We start from the raw sequence: 18894 nt of genomic DNA, 5'->3' as shown, positions 1-18894 counted from the left end.
ACTCTCCTGCTTTCTCTGCATATTTCCGTACCTTAATGGTCACATCACCTCCTTGTTAACCCTGTTTTCTTCCAGAAAAAGAAATTGAGAAGAGAGAGAAAGAGACTATTTTTGGTTCCAGAAAACTTAAGTCTTTCCTTGCTTCTTTTCTTATATAAAGTTCTAAATTATTCTGCTTTTGGTGAGCAACTGATTAAGATTTTTCCAGAAACCTTATCATTCATTATATGACTGTCTATCATCAGAAGTTAAGTCTTAAGTCCCTGACATTCATAATGATGGCAGTTACTAACCTTCTCAACAATGCTTCTCAAGAAGTCAGGAAAGAGAAGGGAATAAGTTTCTGTAGCTTTAAAACAAGTTCCATTTTTTTCTCTAAAAGTCTATGCTAATTTTATGTATATGAAATTTCAAGATCAGTAATAGAGTGATTCTGATTGCTTGTTTTTAACCTTATTTCATAGAAGAACTCAGAGAGGAATAAGATGTACTTTTTGAATGGTAGTGTTGGGTAGTCAGGAAAGGACAGAGGATTTTCTCTATATTTTCAACACATAATGGTTGACACATTGATGTGTGTTGTAGTGATTCTTTCACAATGTGTTCATGTATAATGGGTTAGAATTTGCATCAGTGTAGCTTTCAAAAGAACTTGATGTACCACCATTTCTTATAACCAATAATTATGATTTATTTTTATTTATTCAGCATTTTACTAAGAGGTGAAAATAAAATTTTTATATTAAAATACTTTCTTAAAAATCAAGATTATTTTAAAATTCTGAACATGTACAAAACATTCTTGTTAGTAAGATGGGGCATTTTATCAGCTGAATGTAATACCATGAATATGGAACTTGGTTTTCTAATGGTCTTGATAATGCAAGTAATATCAAGTAGTTACCTGTCAGGTAAGTGAGGGCTTTATGCTACAGTAATACATGTGTACAAAGTGAACCATTTAAAATACAGTTCTTTTGCATAACAACACTAGTGAAATGCTGCTTAGTAACGTTCTCTGGTACATTTTTTCACCATAGAGTAAAGCCCTGAATTTCTGTGCCAGTCTCTTGACATTGCTACAGCACTTGTCTTGTGGCTGTGCATAAGAGGGCTCAGCAACCATTGTTGATATCTGCTCCTGTCGGTGGATATATCAGGAATTACAGATGGAGCAGAAATTACTCTGAAGTGGTTATACTATTTGTGCTATCTCATACTGATTTTACAGTAAAACTAGGCCACAGAACTGGAGGTGAGAGTAGAATTTGTTTTACTAAGCACAGTTAAAACCAGCATTATCAAATCTTTCGAGATGTTTCTGTCATCATGTGCTGGTCTCAAAGAAATAAAGCCCCACTTGCTCTCTTGACAGCACATAATAAATTGACTGATGTAGTTCAGTTGGGGAGTTAAAAATGCATTGAAAATAATGGTGCATAACATTCTAGGGTTAACATTTATTCATAGATGATGCAATTAAATAAAACAGGCATTAACTTCAAGGTCAGTCAGTAAAGTAATAAAAGTGAGTATTTTAATTGAATTGTAATTGCTTCCCATTGATACATGGAAGTTAAGTAAAATAGATGTCAGTGCTGCAAATTATAGTTCCCTTCATAATTAATTTCTTAATTCTCCATACAGTCATCCAGGCCCTGTTCCTTGTTGTTGGTTTATCCACCCATCCAGCTTTCTTCACATCTAGTTCCATGGAGAAAAAATCTGGTGGATATGGTTACATGGAATGTACTAAGAATTTACAATGCATTGTTTTTCTTTTTAGTCTAAGTCATGTTAAGAATCTGAATCAATATACGCCTTTGTTTAAAGAAAAACATAGCAAATAGGAGTTTGGTTTTATATTAACTGTTTTGTAAGTATCGTTATAGATACTTTGTTATACTAATAGTAGCAGTAGACATACTGCCAAATCTGTACATGCATACCATTAGAGACTTTAGATGTGGATCAGTGGTTCTGCAAATTACAGGTTGCATTGGTTCTTGATGCCTTTAGCAGATGGTCTCTATTGACTCACAATACAAACCTTTTGGAAACTAAAGGAAATGTTACTCTTCAAAAGAAAGACAAGCTATCCAAAAATAGAATTCTACTGAGAAACAGAAAGGGTACATTGCAGTTTCACAGATTTTTGTGTAGGTGTGGGATATTACTAAAGAGTTTACCCATAGTGTATGCATAGGCAAATTATTTGTATTTTGTATACTATTTGTATCATAGTTTATTTTAAATTACAAGTTTGTGTTCATTAGGGGGAGAACAGTAGGTATATCCTTCTTAATATCAAAGAGAAGTTGTGAAAAAGATAACATTATTGTGTCTGGTTCTAACAACTTTTTCCCTTCTCACGTGTTTTTAATGTATCCCCTGGTTAAAATTTCAAGGAAACCAGTTTGTTTTTATCAAGGAGAGGGGTTGCCTTTCTTAGAAAAGTAATTATGTTAATAAAGAATGTTAATGTAAGTATGTGGAATTAGTACTATAATATCGTTCTCATTATTATTAATTTATTTTTAGCCTAATACCTATCCCATTGAAATCAAGGACGTAATGCTAAGCTGGTGTAAGTTGGAAAACGCAACCAGAATCACTGAATCTTGAAATGAAGTCAAGATATTTCAGAATGATTTCCACAAGCATAACTTGTCATTATCTTACATCTAGCAACACATCTTTTTAGTCTGTTAATAAAGAGCAATAAAGCAATACCAAAAAAGAATAGAGGGAGGAAAAAACCTCAGTCCTCTTTCACTTTAATTATTAAGCAGTTTTTAAAGTGTTCCCCTAGATAGTAAGGGAATTTTTAATGTGCTTTAATGAAATATTTAAAAACTTTCTTAATGTTTAGGGATCTCATTCACTCGAACTTGTTTTAGTTTCACAGGAATTTAAATATACCAAGACCATCACTGTAAAAATTAAAAGGCAAATCAGCTGTTTGAAGTCAGCAATGACTTTATATAATAGTATACCATACATTTATATAACAGCTTTCATCATCAATGATCTAAAGTGCTTTGCAAGGTACATACTTCAGAAATTGTTTCTAAATTGAGTCATTCTGGTGGCAGCTCTTTAAATATACCCATTATTGTATAAAGCAGTAGAGTAGAAAAAAATAGACAAATATTGGGATTAGTAAAAAAAAAAAAAACCCAAACCACAGTAATTAAGAGTAGTACAAACTGTGATCACTAAAAATTTTCCAGTGTTCCATCACTTTCAAAAGTCATAATTTATTTTTTTTTTTCTTATTTACTTTATATGTTAAGAGCTTTTATCCACTTAGCCTCAAATCTAGCTAGGATATTTAATTGGTTGAAGAAAATGTCAGCTCTTGAAACAGTTGTTCCTGGATGTTTTTTACCCCAGTACTGCTTTCTGACAATTGATTTATTCCTGAGAAGTTATCATTTAACAGTCATAAGTTGGCAAAAGCTAAAACAGGAATACAGAGGGGCAAGTTAGAGGAATTATCAAATGCTAATAGGGCTTTTTTTTACCAAGAAAAATAAAAATGTAGACATCATACAGAATATTTTGTGATGGATCAAAAGGTATGACATTCAAGATATTCTGTAAGTCTGTTTTCTTTATATCTCCATCCTTTTTAATCCTTACCCTTTTTCTGTGTGTCACACACAGAATGTGACTTAGCAAAAAAGTTTCTATTACAGAAAACAGTCCATGTCCCTTCCAGTAATTTGCAGGAACTATAAAAAGATTTAACTTGTATTTTAATTTAAGAGGTATCTACAGAATTAACTTCTGACTCAAAGAGGTAATTTCTGTGTAGTATTTTTATTACCATAGACCCACCTGTTTACTTCTCTGGTTAGTGAAATTTCTAAGAAAGGAGAACAAACAGCTTATCCAGTTGACACACAGTAAAAAGCTAATTGGCCTATTTTCCCCCAAACATGGAAACCCAGTTGCCCAGAGCGGACAAGAGAAAATTCAGACTGTGTTTTCTTTAGGATAGAAATTATTTTAGACACAGTGGGACTAGTTTCTAAGGGAAACGTACTATATTCGAAGAAAGAAAAGAAAAAGAAGCTTTTCTTGATGTCATAACCATGCTTTATGAAAAGTATTTTTACACTTTTTTCTTTTTGCAGGCTTAGATCCAGATAAGCATCTAGGAAAAACTCTTAATCAAATGGAGCCTAATCTTTTGGAGGTGAGTATTACTTAAAGGTTACTCACACAGGTAAAGTTGCAATTAAAAAGTAACAGCATAAATCCATTAAATTTGGCAATCAACAACTACTTAGCTACTTTCAGAAATTAGATGCTAACCCAAAGTTTATCTTTGTACATAGAATATAAGCCTCTGATATGCACTTTCAATATGAAAAACATTCTTTTTGGAGGTAGTTCACAAATGATGCCATTGTATTTAAAAGAAACTAAAGGCAAGAATCTTCAGTATTAAGAGAACACTAACTTGTATGTTAGTATGATAAAGCTAAATAATTGCATGCAAGTTACAGACTTTCACAGCAAGGAGTGGTAGTGAAAAATCATAGGTGATACAAAACCTCCCCACAGAGATCTCCATCTGAAGGTTTCCTACCATTTTTTACACAGGCAGACTGCATACATTAGGGCCTTTCAAAAATGGGATAAGAGGTTTATTCCTGAGGATGTACTTAATTCTGTGCAAAGGATTATGTAGTCTTCAAAGCAGGAAAATGCTTGTAGGTAGAGATAATAGATTTATTAAAAGAAAAATTATTTATCTAGGGGGGAAAAAAAAATAGACCAGATTTTGTACATGAGCATTCTTTGAGTTTGAGTTAGAAGCATCAAACGTCAAGCTAAGTACAGTTTAAGAATAGAAGCTCTGAAAACATGTTTTTTATAGTGTCTGTGACAAAGCCAATTTACCACAGTTCCTTGTCCTCAAGCCTGTTAAAAACCCACAATGATTTGCTATTAAGAGAGTCTTGCTGTATCTTTTATCAGTGTAAGCTAAATTTGTACAAAACAATCCCCCCAAAATATTTTTTGTTGTTAAACTAGGTAGTTACTGTTCAGCCTGGCTTCGTAAGCAGTTTTTCTGGAACAGTTAAGGGCATGACAAACTTACTGAAGAGAAGAAAAAAGTAAGGAGAAAAATTTAAAAATCTCTTTTACTGCTGAAAGATAGCAGAGTTTAATAGGAATTGTATCTCAAGTTTAACTTTATTCCATTCATATGGCTGGAGACGAGGATAGATAGTTGGTACATGGCAACGCTGAAGAAGCAGCATGAAGGTCCATAACATTCAAATAGTCTTACTTGAAGAGATCATTGTTTGCCTGTTCTTAGCCTGAAGTTTGTTGCTTCTGCTTCAGAGCTGGAAAATCTACCCAGAAACCTTCCACCCTGCCCCCCTCCCACTATATAATGTAAAAATCCCCTTCATTATCTCTTCTAGTAGGGGTGGTTGCTTCACTTATATCTGTACATCATCTCAACTACAGGAAAGATTCAAGAATACCAGAGGAAGGCAAGGAGAGGTGTTTTATCCTGTTCTAGAAAAAGAGAAGAAAGGAAGAAAAGTAGGGAAATAAATATTTTCCTAAATACTTGTAGTATGGGTAAAAAAGTAGTGGCAGAGACATACAGCAGGAGTACAGAAAAATAAGTACATTAACTATATATAAAATATTTGTTCATATATTATCATTAGCAGATGTTTTATTTCATGGAGTGATAATAAAGGTAGACTTAAAACAATAGTTGTGAAATCTAGGGATATCTGTAAGATCCACAAATAGTTAGAAGAGGGAGTGGATTTATCCTTTATGAAAAGTATAGATTGGATTTCTACGGGAAAATGAAGGAAGAGGGAATAGGTCCACCACTTCCAGTTTTTGGATTAGGTAATATAATATGATTGAACACTGAGCTCACCTCAAATTTCATTAACATGACTGTTTGGCCTGGATAATAAACCACTGAAAACCAGAGTCCACAAGTTCAGCACTAGTGAATGTGGTTAGACTCCTTCCAGGAGTTTGACTGCTCAGTTGGCATTGCACTGTGTGAGCACACTGGACCGGAGCCTTTGTTGCACTCTATGTTTGCGTCATATGCCTGCTTTGATGCTGGCATGCTGTATCGTGCGAGAGTAACATTACTACGGAAAAGAAGATTGTGACATGTGACATGTGACATGTGAAGTCACGTTCTTCATGTATCATCTACTGACTGATGAATTCCGAGAAAGATTATTCGGAAGATCTTTGGAGTCACAACTAAATAATACATATTTTAAGAGTACGATAAACATTTAAGTGCTTCTCCCCCAGTTTGGTGCTTCAGATCACTTAAGCAATGTTTCTGCTTGTCAGAGCTGTTTCTTTAGAATCTTTGTAAGTGACAGCTAGGGAAGGATAAAATTTTATAATCATGAAACAATGAACAATTTACTGTGGAACAGATTTAACAGAAGCATCAACTTTACTATATTATCAGTTCCATACCGGTCAGTCACATTTGGATGAATTAATATTTATGTGAGGCTAGTTAACTAAACCAAAAGGAAGAAAGTACAGTCCTTGCGTTTGCAGAAAGCTGCTGTTATCAAAATTCAGGTTGCAACTTCAGTGGGGCTGAAGAAGGGTAGTTAGCTACTCAACTCAGTTGAATCAGTGGTTTTGACATTCTTTAAAACTGTAGCAGCAAGTATTGCAATTTTAGTTATGTTAATAAGGTATAATTAAAATAAGGCTTAAGAAATATTCTTCTCCATTTAATTTCACCATCATTCATTTTAAAAAGAAAATAATAAACTAAGATCCAAAATACCTGGTATTTTGAACAATTAAATATATTCTTCCTGATGTTTCTGATTCTTACTTGGTTTCACTGAAATTCTTACTGTCATGGTTTAATACTTCTCGAAACCCACGTTTACAGGTTTTATCTTTTATTGATACAGCAATAAACAGAGCAATGACTGCATAGCTTAAGGTGTAGAACTAGTAGGGCATTCTGACCCTACTTGGAACTGGTTGTCAGGCCATTGTAGGGGAGACTGCACAACTGATTATTTGTTCATGTAGCTGTTTCTTGTGCATATGTAGGTATGAAAGACAAAGTCAGTACAAATAAATTGTTTTTACTGGATACTTAGTTGGCTTTAAGGCCTAATAAAACCAAATCATTAACTATAAACTGAAGAGAAATACTTAGGTTTATAGTGTGAAAAATACTCTTTTGTAAACTAATGAAGTCTTCAGAATCAGAAGTTCTGGTAGACAGAATGTGAGAGCAAGGAATTCACAGTTTTCATTAAGGAGGAGAGATAAAATAAAACACAATATTTTGACCATACCAAAGAAAACACCATAATAAATTAATTTTTAAGATTGCATATCCCCAAAAGTACCACAGCTTTATATACTCTTATGTCTTTGATTTGTATTGTATTATCTAACCAGTAATTTCAAATTTCAAAACATTTTCCTTGGAAAATCAGCTTGTATTACTGTAGTGTGCCTATCTTTTGGACATTCAAGAAATAAGCATGAATTCATAATTTTTGTTTTTAAAAAAATACCTTGTTGAGGCATTATAAGAGGTGTGCCAATGTAAATTGGGAAAAAAAACCCAAGACACAAATCCACAACACTTCATCTACTGTATTATTTAACTTTGGAAAAATATATTGTCTCCTAAATTTTCAGTCTTCTGATTTACCTCAGTTTAGTGTACAATAGGAATTCTAATAATTACTTATATAAAGGTGAGGCGGTTTTGCTGCTGTAGCAGTAGACAAATTGAGAAGTATTAAGTGGAAAAGACTTTGACTTAATTTTGCAATTTTTTTTCTGACTTTACACACAGAAGGTTGAACTTATGACTATGATGATGATCTGCAACTCATACTTTTATCAGGGGTGATTTTTACTGTCTCAGGATATTGGCATTGTGGCAAAGAAAGTTTTGAATTAATTGCGTTTGTCTAAATGATAGGTCTTTGATTAATTATTGATGAATGGTTACTACATAAATTGCTAAATTATTAAATTGCTCTCATTTCCCACTATCTCCTATATACCAGGAGCCCTAACTTTTTAATCTAAAGAATTTGTTGGCAACTTGCCAAATCTGAGGGGCTGCTCACACTCTCCTTAGAATTTATTAATTGAATGGTAAATGCATATTATGGTTATATTTGTCTGTACTTCTGTCTCTGCTAGTAGACAGTAAGAAAATGTTTAGTCATTTGTATGTTTGCCTTAGAAGTTGATGAGTACTACTTCTGTAAAGAGCATTTTGGTAATTAGAATTTACTAAGTGCTACAATTTCTGTCTTTGATCAGTCTTCACTTGAAATAAGTAGCACTTGAATTCATATCTTTTATCTTTATTTACTAAACTTAAATGAGAAAGTCAGCTTTAAACCTTGTGTTTAATTCTTAAGGTAGGCAGAGACTCTTCTTTGGGTAATATTTGGGCTGATCGTTTATATACCTTGTGTCTTGTGTATTTGAGTAGAGATTAATTTTGTGTAGTCTGGAAGACATTTTCGTTGTATATTTCATTCAGATTTTGCATTGGATTTGCATTTTTAATTAAGTGTAATTTGTAAATCTGCTATTTTCTGGCTCCTCTGAACTAGAAGGCAGATTTAGCAATCAAAATTTAGATTAGTCTCATCTGTTGTATTGTTATGAATATAACATCCAACTTTCAAAACAAAATAATTGCTCTTCAAAAATGTTAATATTCTAAATGACTGAAAGGCAAAGTTCTGATGTCATTGATGACATTTTGAAAAATATTGCTCATGTTGTTAAATGAACATTAAGAATCTGTTCTATGATCTACTGAATATCCGCAGTTCTTGTTGACAGTCATGGGAACCAAAAATTCTGGAAGCCAGTGACATTGAAAATTAGGATTTCCTACAACAAAAAAAGGAAATAGTCCCATGTCTTTTAGATCATTCTAAAAGTCCCATGTCTTTGAGTATTCAGTGTTAATTGCCAATAGTTACTCTAGGCACTGACGTGCCTAGCAGAGCTACCAGTTTTGAAAGTGACTTGTAAACAGTCACTCCTTATATTCACTATATTCATTATATGGAAAGGTTATACTTAGTAATATCTTTTATGTTTTTCTCTCTTTTTTTTAATAGTTTTGTTTAGGGTTTTTTTCAGCGGAAACTACGAGAGGAAGAATAAAAGTTTTTGATTAACTGTTTTGTAGGTTGTTCATTCTTGTTGCATCAATATTAATTATTCTTCATGTATTTGTCCTATAGAAACCTTGTTGCCATTATTGACAGATTCTTTTTTATCTAACGAGCACTTGATTAAAGTTTTTCTTCTGCTCCTTTTCTTTAAAAGAAAATGTGAAAGGAAAAATGAAAAATACCTCTCATAGCAAGACACTGAAAATGTATTTAATATATATTCCAAAAGAGATTTAGATTTTATGCCACCAGACAACTAAACAGTCACATACAGTATTACCAAGGTATTGCTTTCTCAGAGCATTTATACTTTTCTCCAAAACAAAGGCTGAATAAGATTCAGGCCTTTTGTTAACTAACTGAATTTTAAATCTAAAATGTGGCCTTTGATTTTATGAAAACATTCAAGTTCCATGTATTTAATTTTCTTCTTTCACACCTAATTTTGAATTTTATTTTATTTTTAGCTAAGGTGATGACTGAAGTTGTAAACACTCTTTGAAGATTTTAAATAGAAAACTTTGAAAGAGAACTGTAAAGTAACACAAGCTTCAGCAATAAAAATACAGTATCATTTAAATATATCAAATAGAGTTGCTACACAAATATTCTGGTAACTGTATAAATAACCCAGTCTCATGCTTGCCTAAAAATAGACAAACAACAGATTTGGAATTATTTTCTAGCCCCCAGACAAACTTTTTCTAACCATCTCCTACATGTTGTAGAGAACTGAGTTGTTACTTTGCAGAAGCATCATGGGTGGGCATCTGTTCCTCTAAGGAAAAGTATAAAGAGGTTAAATAAATACTCCCATTTGTAACATTGGTGTTTGCAATGGAGTTGAGGACTGCAGTTCAGCTTCTCGTGAACTACTTTAAGAATGTTAATGCTTGCTTAATGTGAACAAAACAGGGCAGGACTTTACTCGAAATAGCTAGTGCTGGGACACTTTAGAAAGTGGTGTAATCTGCTGATGAGGAGGTGAATTTCTCCTGCAGAAAAAGGGAGCATGTCCCCATGCGCGGGCATGGTACAGGTGCTTGATTACTACCTATCAGTGCATTACATTACTACAGAATTGCAGTCAACTATTCAGCAGTTGTGCACTTCTTCCAGCAAACGAACTTTGGTTCCTGCTCCACAGCTGCTTGTTTATAAAGCAGGGAATTAAGATCGTCATGTCTCTTATTTTGAATGTATTGGTTTATGTAGTTATGTGTTTTAGTGGGATATCCAGAACTTCAGGAATATTCATAAATGTATACATTGATTTAGAAAGTATATTCAGTACAAATTATAAAGGAAACATCACATTGCTACCTCTTTGGATCTTGCTTTAGCTTTTTGCTTTTCACTTAGAAAACTCGTATTGGTTCTATTTGTTAGAATTTTTTTTTAAATAGTAGATATTTACCAAAGTATAGAATGAAGTTATTGAATTCATTGCCAAAAAATGTATTAATTGTGTACTTCTGTGTAAAGTGCTACTTCTTGTGTTGATTTACAGTACAAATTTCTCACAAAAGTGAACTATCTGTGCTAAAGAAAGAGAGATACAAGAGTCTGAACAGCCTTTCATGGTCATTGAGGAAAAAGGACTAGGAATTAATTCATTTATCTGAATTTACAGTGCCAGTTCTACTTAAAATATAAAACACTGATAATTTTTAGATCATTCTAATGCACCTACAAAGAAATCAAGAACCCTCTGTATGATATTTGGCTTTTTTCAGCCTTGTAATGGGTAGTCTTTTAGAAAGTGCACACTGAAATTTTCACCAAAATATATTTAACAGACTGCTTTAATGTAATACTTACATATTTTAATTTCCCTTTTGTATTAGCTTTCTGAGAAATATGGAGTCCATGTTTGCGGAGAAGGTGGAGAATATGAAACATTCACTCTGGACTGCCCTCTATTTAAGAAGAAAATAGTTGTGTAAGGAACAGTTTCTTCCATTTTCTTATATTAAAGCAATGAGAACATATTCACATTTAGCTTGAGGCAACTTTTGTTGGCAGAGCTAAAACATGTCCTCTAAGTTCACAAACACTCACTTTGTTTAACACTGGCAAAGTCCTCTGAAAACCTAAATCAATACCTGACAAGACGAGGCCTTCATAGAGGGCTATAAACTTTTTAGACATTTGCACTTTCGTTTACTTGCTGATTATAGCCTGCAGTAAAACTGGTACCTACACACTGACACTTTTATCCTTTCATGAAGTGCGAATTGCCTGTAATATTTATCTTTCATTACAGCTACATTTGATAAACTGCCACATCAGTAGCCTGTGGGTTCCATTAACTCTGTGTGTGTGTGTGTGTGTGTGTTTTAAGTTTAGCAGCTTAGAATGATAACAATAAATATTTTTCTTCAATTATTAGAGGATATTTTAAATACAAACTTTGCATGAATCCATCTCATTTACTGAGTAGTTTATTCCTTTGACATAAATTGCTAAAATCTGGGTAGTGAGATACGGAAAATATTTGTGTCTTGCTCCTAGTTTCTTATTAGTCTGTTAAATAGCTAAGCCCGCTTGCTTTGAGTGAGATGTTTTGACTGCTGTTCCTTTTCTTAGCCAAGTAAACAGACCAGTAATCATGTATTGGTGATACTCAGTCATCTTAGAGAAGGTCAGGATTATGGAGCACATAGACATGATTAAGGTTTTCATGGTGAAACTCTGTGTGTTTTATTTTTCTGTGAGACTGAGAACTGTCTGTATAAGGAACAGAGAACCAAGAGCTGTTAAATCTGTTTCATTGTGTGACATTTGGGAGAAGAAGAACAATAGATAAACTGGTAAGAGGGATAGTAACTACTCTGGCAGATGTCTGCTGAACCCTTGGTTGACTGGAAGATATGTCTTCTGCAGTGATTTAAAAAACTAAGTAATTTGGATCTGGAGATAACTCCATGCAGAAAAACTGTGGAATTCTTTAGTAAGAAGAAAATTCTGAAAATAACAGTGTAGAATCTTTAAACTGGATTTAAGTTCATGGTTGGAATTATCTATGTATGGGCCAAGAAGTGAGACTCTTGGAGAAGATTCTCTGAGGGGAACCAAGTGCTAGGTAGACGCCATAGGTTGTGAGCCAACCTGTTGACTAGTGGAAGTTGGATAGTTAAGTAGGAAGTTAGAATAAAATGTGTATGATGACAAATAAACTCGGGGACAAAATGTAAAACTCCTCAATATGCCCTTAGATAGAATAAGTTCAGTCTCTTCTAGCAAAAAGGAAAATACTGTGAAATCAGTGCCAGAGCACAATTCATTTTTGCATTTACAGTCTGATATGATTTCTATTAAACTGACAAATTATTACCAATTCCAGTAGATGTCAGAGGCAGAATTTTGTGAATCTTTGTCATTTACAGTAATACTACCCATTGCCAGCTATGTGGCCTATTCACCATTTACATTCGTAGAATCATAGACTGGTTTGGGTTGGAAGGGACCTTAAAGATCACCTAGTTCCAACCCCCTGCCATGGGCAGGGACACCTTCCCCTAGCCCAGGTTGCTCACAGCCCCGTCCAACCTGGCCTTGATCACTGCCAGGGAGGGGGCAGCCACAGCTTCTCTGGGCAACCTGTGCCAGTGCCAGTGCCTCACAGTAAAGAATTTCTTCCTTATATCTAATCTAAATCTACCTTCTTTAGTTTAAACTGTTACCCCACATACTCTTCACCAGTTTGGCAAGCCTGTGTCCAAAGATGCTCTTCCCCTTCTCTGACAGATGGACCCCATCAGCCCTCAGTAGACCAGGTTTCTTGAAGCGAGTTCCATGGTCTAAGTAGCTGAACTTCTGGCTGTGGCATCAGTCCCATAACCAATTGTTGATCTGCCAAATCCAACTGGCCTTTTCAAATCCCTTCCCTTTGACCGGGAGGATCGATGAAAAAAATACCTGCACTCCAGAGTCCCTTACTGCCACTCCCAGGGCTCTGTAATCTTTCTTGATACTCCTCAGACTGCTCCTGGCTGGATCACTGGTGTCACATGGAACAACAGCAGCAGATGATAGTCAGTTGGCTGTACGAGTCTTGGTAGTCTTTCAGTGACACCCCTGATAGGAGCCCCTCGTAAGCAGCACACCTCTCCGGAGTGCATCAGGTCAACAGATGGGTGCCTCTGTACCTCTCAGAAGGGAGTCACCTACCACTGTCATCTGTCGCCTTTTCTTAGTTGTGCTGGTTGTTACATGGGGAGCAGATCAGGCTGCCTTACTCAGCTCCAGCATCTCTCCTGATGTGATATGTCTTTTCTCTCAGTTTGCAGAGCATTGAAGCACTCAGCAACACTTGCAACAAGAAGTGTACTTCAGAAGAAGAACAGCTAGATTTTAACTGAGACATTAACTGTGCTTGTATGAGGTTTTTCACTTAAATGTGTTTGGCTGATTACTTACAACTTTTATATTTATTTTGAGGCTTCTTATGTTACAAATTAAATCTGAGAGTTTATTAGAATTGGATGCAGAATTTCCCAGTGCTCCTTTCCAAAGCTCTCTTTTCATAGATACAACAGATTGGAGAAGACTGTAAAATCTCATGAGAAATTCTTGGTTGGTGTAGTGTGGAGATTTTTTTTTTTTCCATGGAATTTGTGGAACACTTTTAGGAAGGTACATTGTGCTCTTGTTTTGAGATCAACCAAATACCTGTTTAAGTAGTAATATCTAACAATATATTCTAAATATATTTCTGGCTATCAGTGGTTTAACGACGATTCAAGCAACTAGGAAAAGCTAAACCAGAGGTGGACTGACTGACTTGTCTATTTCTATTGGCAACACTCCAAATAATAATAAAAGTTAACAGTAAATGCACAAAAATACAGGAAAAGACAAATATATAAATCAATGGGTATTTAATAATAAATATATGGCACAGCAGACAGTTAAACAGTTGCTCAACTGGTTCTACATACACATTTCCATAATGGAAACTGAATAGCTACACTGGCACTGTGTGTCTGTGGCGTGATTAGTCCTGCTTAGCTCTTACATTATTCATATCTAAAGATATGCCTTTTGAGAAACCATTCATGTGAAATCTTATTACTTTATGAACTTCTAAAGAAAAATATTTTATAGTTTCTTTGCCATTGAATAAGTTACAAGTTTAGTTTCTGCTTTTCATTCTTGATTTTCATATACACTGAATCTAAACGGACTTTGTAGTCATGTTGTTAACTATGCTACTGTAGTTTCCAAATGTTTAGATAGCCGTGGTTCTGATATACATCCTGATATCATTTTTGAAGCTTAAACAGAGTTGTAAGAATTACAGTTTAGAGGTTAAAACTTGTCAGGATTCTCAAGGTCCCTAAATTGCTGAGATCCTCCAAGAATCTTCCTAGAGAAAGCTTCTGAGGAAGACGTTGACGATTACTTTTGCCTCCAAAGCAGGTGTGATGAATTAACCTTGGCTGGCTGACAGGTTGCCACCAAGCTACTTTTACGCCCCCTCCTCAGTAAGACAGGGAGAAAATAAAATGAAGAAGCTTGCAGGTCAAGATAGCAGGGTGATGGCTTACCAGTTACTGTCATGGGCAAACCAGACTCAACTTAGGGAAAATTAATTTAATTTATTGACAATTTAAAAAAATAGAGTAGTGAGCAAAAAAAGACAAAACTAAACACACCTGCTCTCCCCACGTCATTCTTCCCAGGCTTAACTTCACTCCTTTGTTCCTGACTCTTCTACATCCTCCCCACTGAGCAGTGCAAGAGGATGGGGATTGAGCGTTGCAGTCAGTTCATAATACTGTGTCTCTGATATTCCCTTCTTTTCACACTTTTACCCTTCTCCAGCCTCGGTCTATTCCATGGGATACAGTCCTTCATGAACTGCTCCAGTGTGGGTCTTTCCCATGGGGCATTTTTTCAAGAACTGCTCCACTGTGGGTCCTTTCCATGGGGTACAGTCCTTCAGGAACAGAGTGCTCCAGCATGGATCCTCCATGGGCCATGGTTCCTGTCAGAAAACTTGCTCCTGCATAGTCTCCTCTCTGCTGGCTGTAGTTCCTGCCAGGAGCCTCCTCCAGCATGGAGTTTTCCACAGGCTGCTGTGTGTATATCTGCTCTGATGTGGTCCTCCATGGACTGCAGGGCAACAACCTGCTTCACCATGGTCATTTCCACAGGCTGCATGGAGCCTCTGCTCTGGCACTTGGAGCACCTCCTCCTACTCCTTCCCTGACCTTGGTGAGTTCATGGCTGTTTTCCTCACGTTTTTGTCACTCCGTCACAGATGCTGCACAGCATTTTTACCCCTTTTAAAATACATTATCAGAGGCATAACCAGTGTTGTTGATAGGCTCAGCAGGCCCTGGTTTCCTCTCATAGAGGCCATCCCTGCAGACCACCTCCTAATACCAAAGCCTTGCCATGTTAAACCCGATACAACAGGACAAAATCTTACACGCCTGCCATTTATAACACTACTTTCAGGTACTGTTTTCATTGGTCAGTGGTTTTATCATGTGAAACTTGGGACAAAATAGGTTTCTACAGTATATCATTTGAAAAAGAAGGAAATCTGCCAGTTCAGGAAAAGAAAAATGTGTCCTTGATGTGTTACTTACTATGGAGAAAGGGGAGACTCTTTAATGTAAGGCTATATTTTTAATTTTGCTTTTGAATATTAAATTGAATTCTTGCCATTCTTCTTAACCTTCATTAAAAAAATATGACTCACGAAGGAAGCATGGCAGATTGAGTGAAATATTTGAAATTAAACAAGATTTAACAGTGGAAGTAAGATCTTACAGTCAGAATATTCAACCAAGAGTCAGATGAGGTTTTATCTGTTTTTCCCAGATAGACTATTGTAATCTGGTTGTCATCTTTTTGATGCTCAGTATTTAAGAGGTACCAAGCATTTATTTTCATTCTTACGCTGGTATTTAAAGTGTAATTGATTGACACCTCTTCAAATCATAAAGATATATTTCTCATCTATGAGAATGCCATCTAATATCTACTCTTATGATAAAGGCCCATTTGTGTTTATGGAACACAGAATAGTTTGATTTTTTTATTTGGAGTAAATTGACATATTTGAAATATTTGGGAAGTGTAATTTTGCATTTGTATACCTTACCATGAGCTCTGTGTTTAGATTTGTAATTCTAGGTTTGGACTTAAAAAAAAATCTGTAAACATGAAAAAATAATCACTGATTATACTCTCAGACTTGCTTTAACTTGTCATATTAGTCCTGTGAAAATTTTACATAGTATTTAAAAATGATTAGGTATTTCCTAGGTCTTCAAGGAAACTTGAGAGATCAAATGATTATGATTGCAAAAACCAGATTATCAGGAAGTTTTTCAACTATTCTTCATTGTTTTCCAAAGTGTTCTGAAAATGTTCCTCAACAAAATTCCTGTGTTTCCATCATAATCAAACATTAATCACCTTACTTAGTCATGTTCCTACTCGAAATTCAGACTTCCAGTGTGAAATGGCTTTTATATAATTATCGGGATGTCTCAAATCCCTGTTTTTCATTAGAATCTCTGCTTTCTCATGTAGTTTGGGTTTTCTTTTACTATTCCTAAGGTGGCCATGACATGTAAATTCAGGACTTCCTTTTAATTAGTGACTCATCATTGTACACAAACAAAACTGTTCTGCTTTCTACCTGTTCATTACATTTACTATTGAACAAGATTAAATTTTATCATTTAGAGCAAGAATGTATGTTTGGAGAGGCTAACAGCAAATTAAGTACTTAAGAAAAAGATTTTCTTTTTAAGTACTTCAGAAAAAGTATTTTCTTTTTATATGTGTTGTAATACTATTTTAAGCACCACATGATTTACCTATTGTGACCCGTCAACTGAGAAATAGTGGCATATTAAACTAGATATCTATTACCACCCAATCAAATACCTATGTGTTAGCTGTATGTCATAGAAATGTACTTCATACTGAGAAGAAATATGGATGATCTCTTAATATTTACAATACTTCTTGAGCAACAAATAAATACTCAAAAATTGTAAAGTTATTGAACAGTTAGCATAGGTATCAATGCTTAGCATCTGTTTTGCTCTACTAGTGAATTGGAACATGCAGGGATACAAGTAGGACTACTTTTATTTGGAGTTAAATATTTATTTTAAAGTTACTAGGTATTCTTTAAATTCAACAGATTTTTTCCTTTCTGATATAAGCTTTTCTGCTAATTTAGTTTTAAGTAGTTAATGCATCACTGAAAAGTACCAGACTTCCCTGTATAGGACTTGAACAACCAAGAAATTTTTATTGAGAAAATCCCCAGACACTGAGGATACCCAGGTATCAGGTATTACTGGAGTGTTGGTGTCTGTTTTTTATTATTTCTAATTATGTATTCTTGTTACTAAAGATATCCAAAGTTATTTCCTACCTCTTTGTGTTAGAATTAAGGACACCATTCTTTGAAAAGAATGATTTTAATCTTAAGGGACTATCTTTAAGATATCTTAAAGGACTAAGTGATATTTTAATTGTAAAGAATCATGTTCATAACTCAGGAATGAACCTGAAGACTTATTTATCAAAATACTTTAAAAGTTTACTAAAAGAGAAGTGGAGCTTCTTATGTTGAAGATATTTATCATTATTTTGCATTGTAGTAATGATGATTATCTTAGGAGCTTTGTTATTTTAAATCCCCAAACACATTTTATAGAACAGATATTTCCATTAATTTTACACTTTGATTAAGTCAGTGAAATCTGGCCAAGTCTTCAACTGTTTCCAGTTTGCATGGTTTTTATGTGTCACTACTAGAAATCTATCTATCTCATCTTACTGAATACTGTGAAAGGATCAAGGGCACTGTGGTTACAAGAAAATTATCTGTGTGTCCTTAGCCTTACTTATAACAATTTTCAGATTTTCCTGTACTGCATCTGAGTTTCTCTTAACATTTTCTGTGAGTTTCTCACCTTCTGATGTTTGTTTCCTAGAGCTACCTTTTCCTTAAGTAGTAAAACCATGCAGATGGATGTAACAGATATTGCCTCTTGTGAATCAAAGTGTGACAGATTGTGTCTGTAAAAATGAAAAACTAAAATTATCTAATTTGAATCAGCACACAGGAAGTTTATCATTGTTACCAACACATTTGGCGTTAAAAAGTTGTGTCTAGTAGTCTTCAATAGCAGATGCAAGATGGTCGAATCAGTCAGTTTCTCAGCGTGAAAAATTGTGTATTGTTAATACTTCAAGAACTAAACCAGGGAGCATCAAGAAGAATGGACTTTTAAAAAATCTCCTGTTGATGAAATGAAAAGTTTGCTTTACATATTAGGCTCTATAATGTACAACATAATGTCATTTATACTTTCATAGATGACAGCTAACTGAATCTCTCAATACTGGTCTGGAAGTGTGGGAAAATAACGGAAGATTGGCAAGGAGGATTGTAAACATGCTCAAGTGACTTGCAGCTGCGGTGTCGAAAAACACATATATCATACTAATTGTTGTTTGGCCTTGTGTGTTGGACAAGTAGAACATCTGTGTTTAGATAACTTAGGCCTGTGATAGACTTAGAGGCACCCTGTTGGACATGCTTGAGATTCCTGCCTTGCTGTGGGAAAGATCAAAGCACAATGGTAAATTACGCCTGCGTGAATCCCTGAAATACAGGCAAAACCAGCAG

General features: G+C 34.8%; 1 protein-coding gene across 4 annotated transcripts in view; it reads left to right on the top strand.

Moving 5' to 3' along the window:
• Positions 1–18894, top strand: part of DPH6 (diphthamine biosynthesis 6) — a 211449-nt gene that overhangs the window by 55844 nt on the left and 136711 nt on the right. For all 4 annotated transcript variants that reach the window (XM_026849931.1, XM_026849933.1, XM_026849932.1 and 1 more), the window contains exons 5-6: positions 4143–4204; positions 11066–11160. In XM_026849931.1, coding sequence (XP_026705732.1) covers positions 4143–4204; positions 11066–11160 — 157 coding nt within the window. The remainder of the gene's footprint in view (positions 1–4142; positions 4205–11065; positions 11161–18894) is intronic.

The sequence above is a fragment of the Athene cunicularia genome (assembly GCF_003259725.1).
Source record: "Athene cunicularia isolate RWA chromosome 5 unlocalized genomic scaffold, athCun1 chr5_part1, whole genome shotgun sequence".
NCBI classification, from domain to species: domain Eukaryota; kingdom Metazoa; phylum Chordata; class Aves; order Strigiformes; family Strigidae; genus Athene; species Athene cunicularia.
The sequence above is the reverse complement of the archived record's forward strand: the minus strand, read 5'-3'. Positions and strand labels throughout refer to the sequence as shown.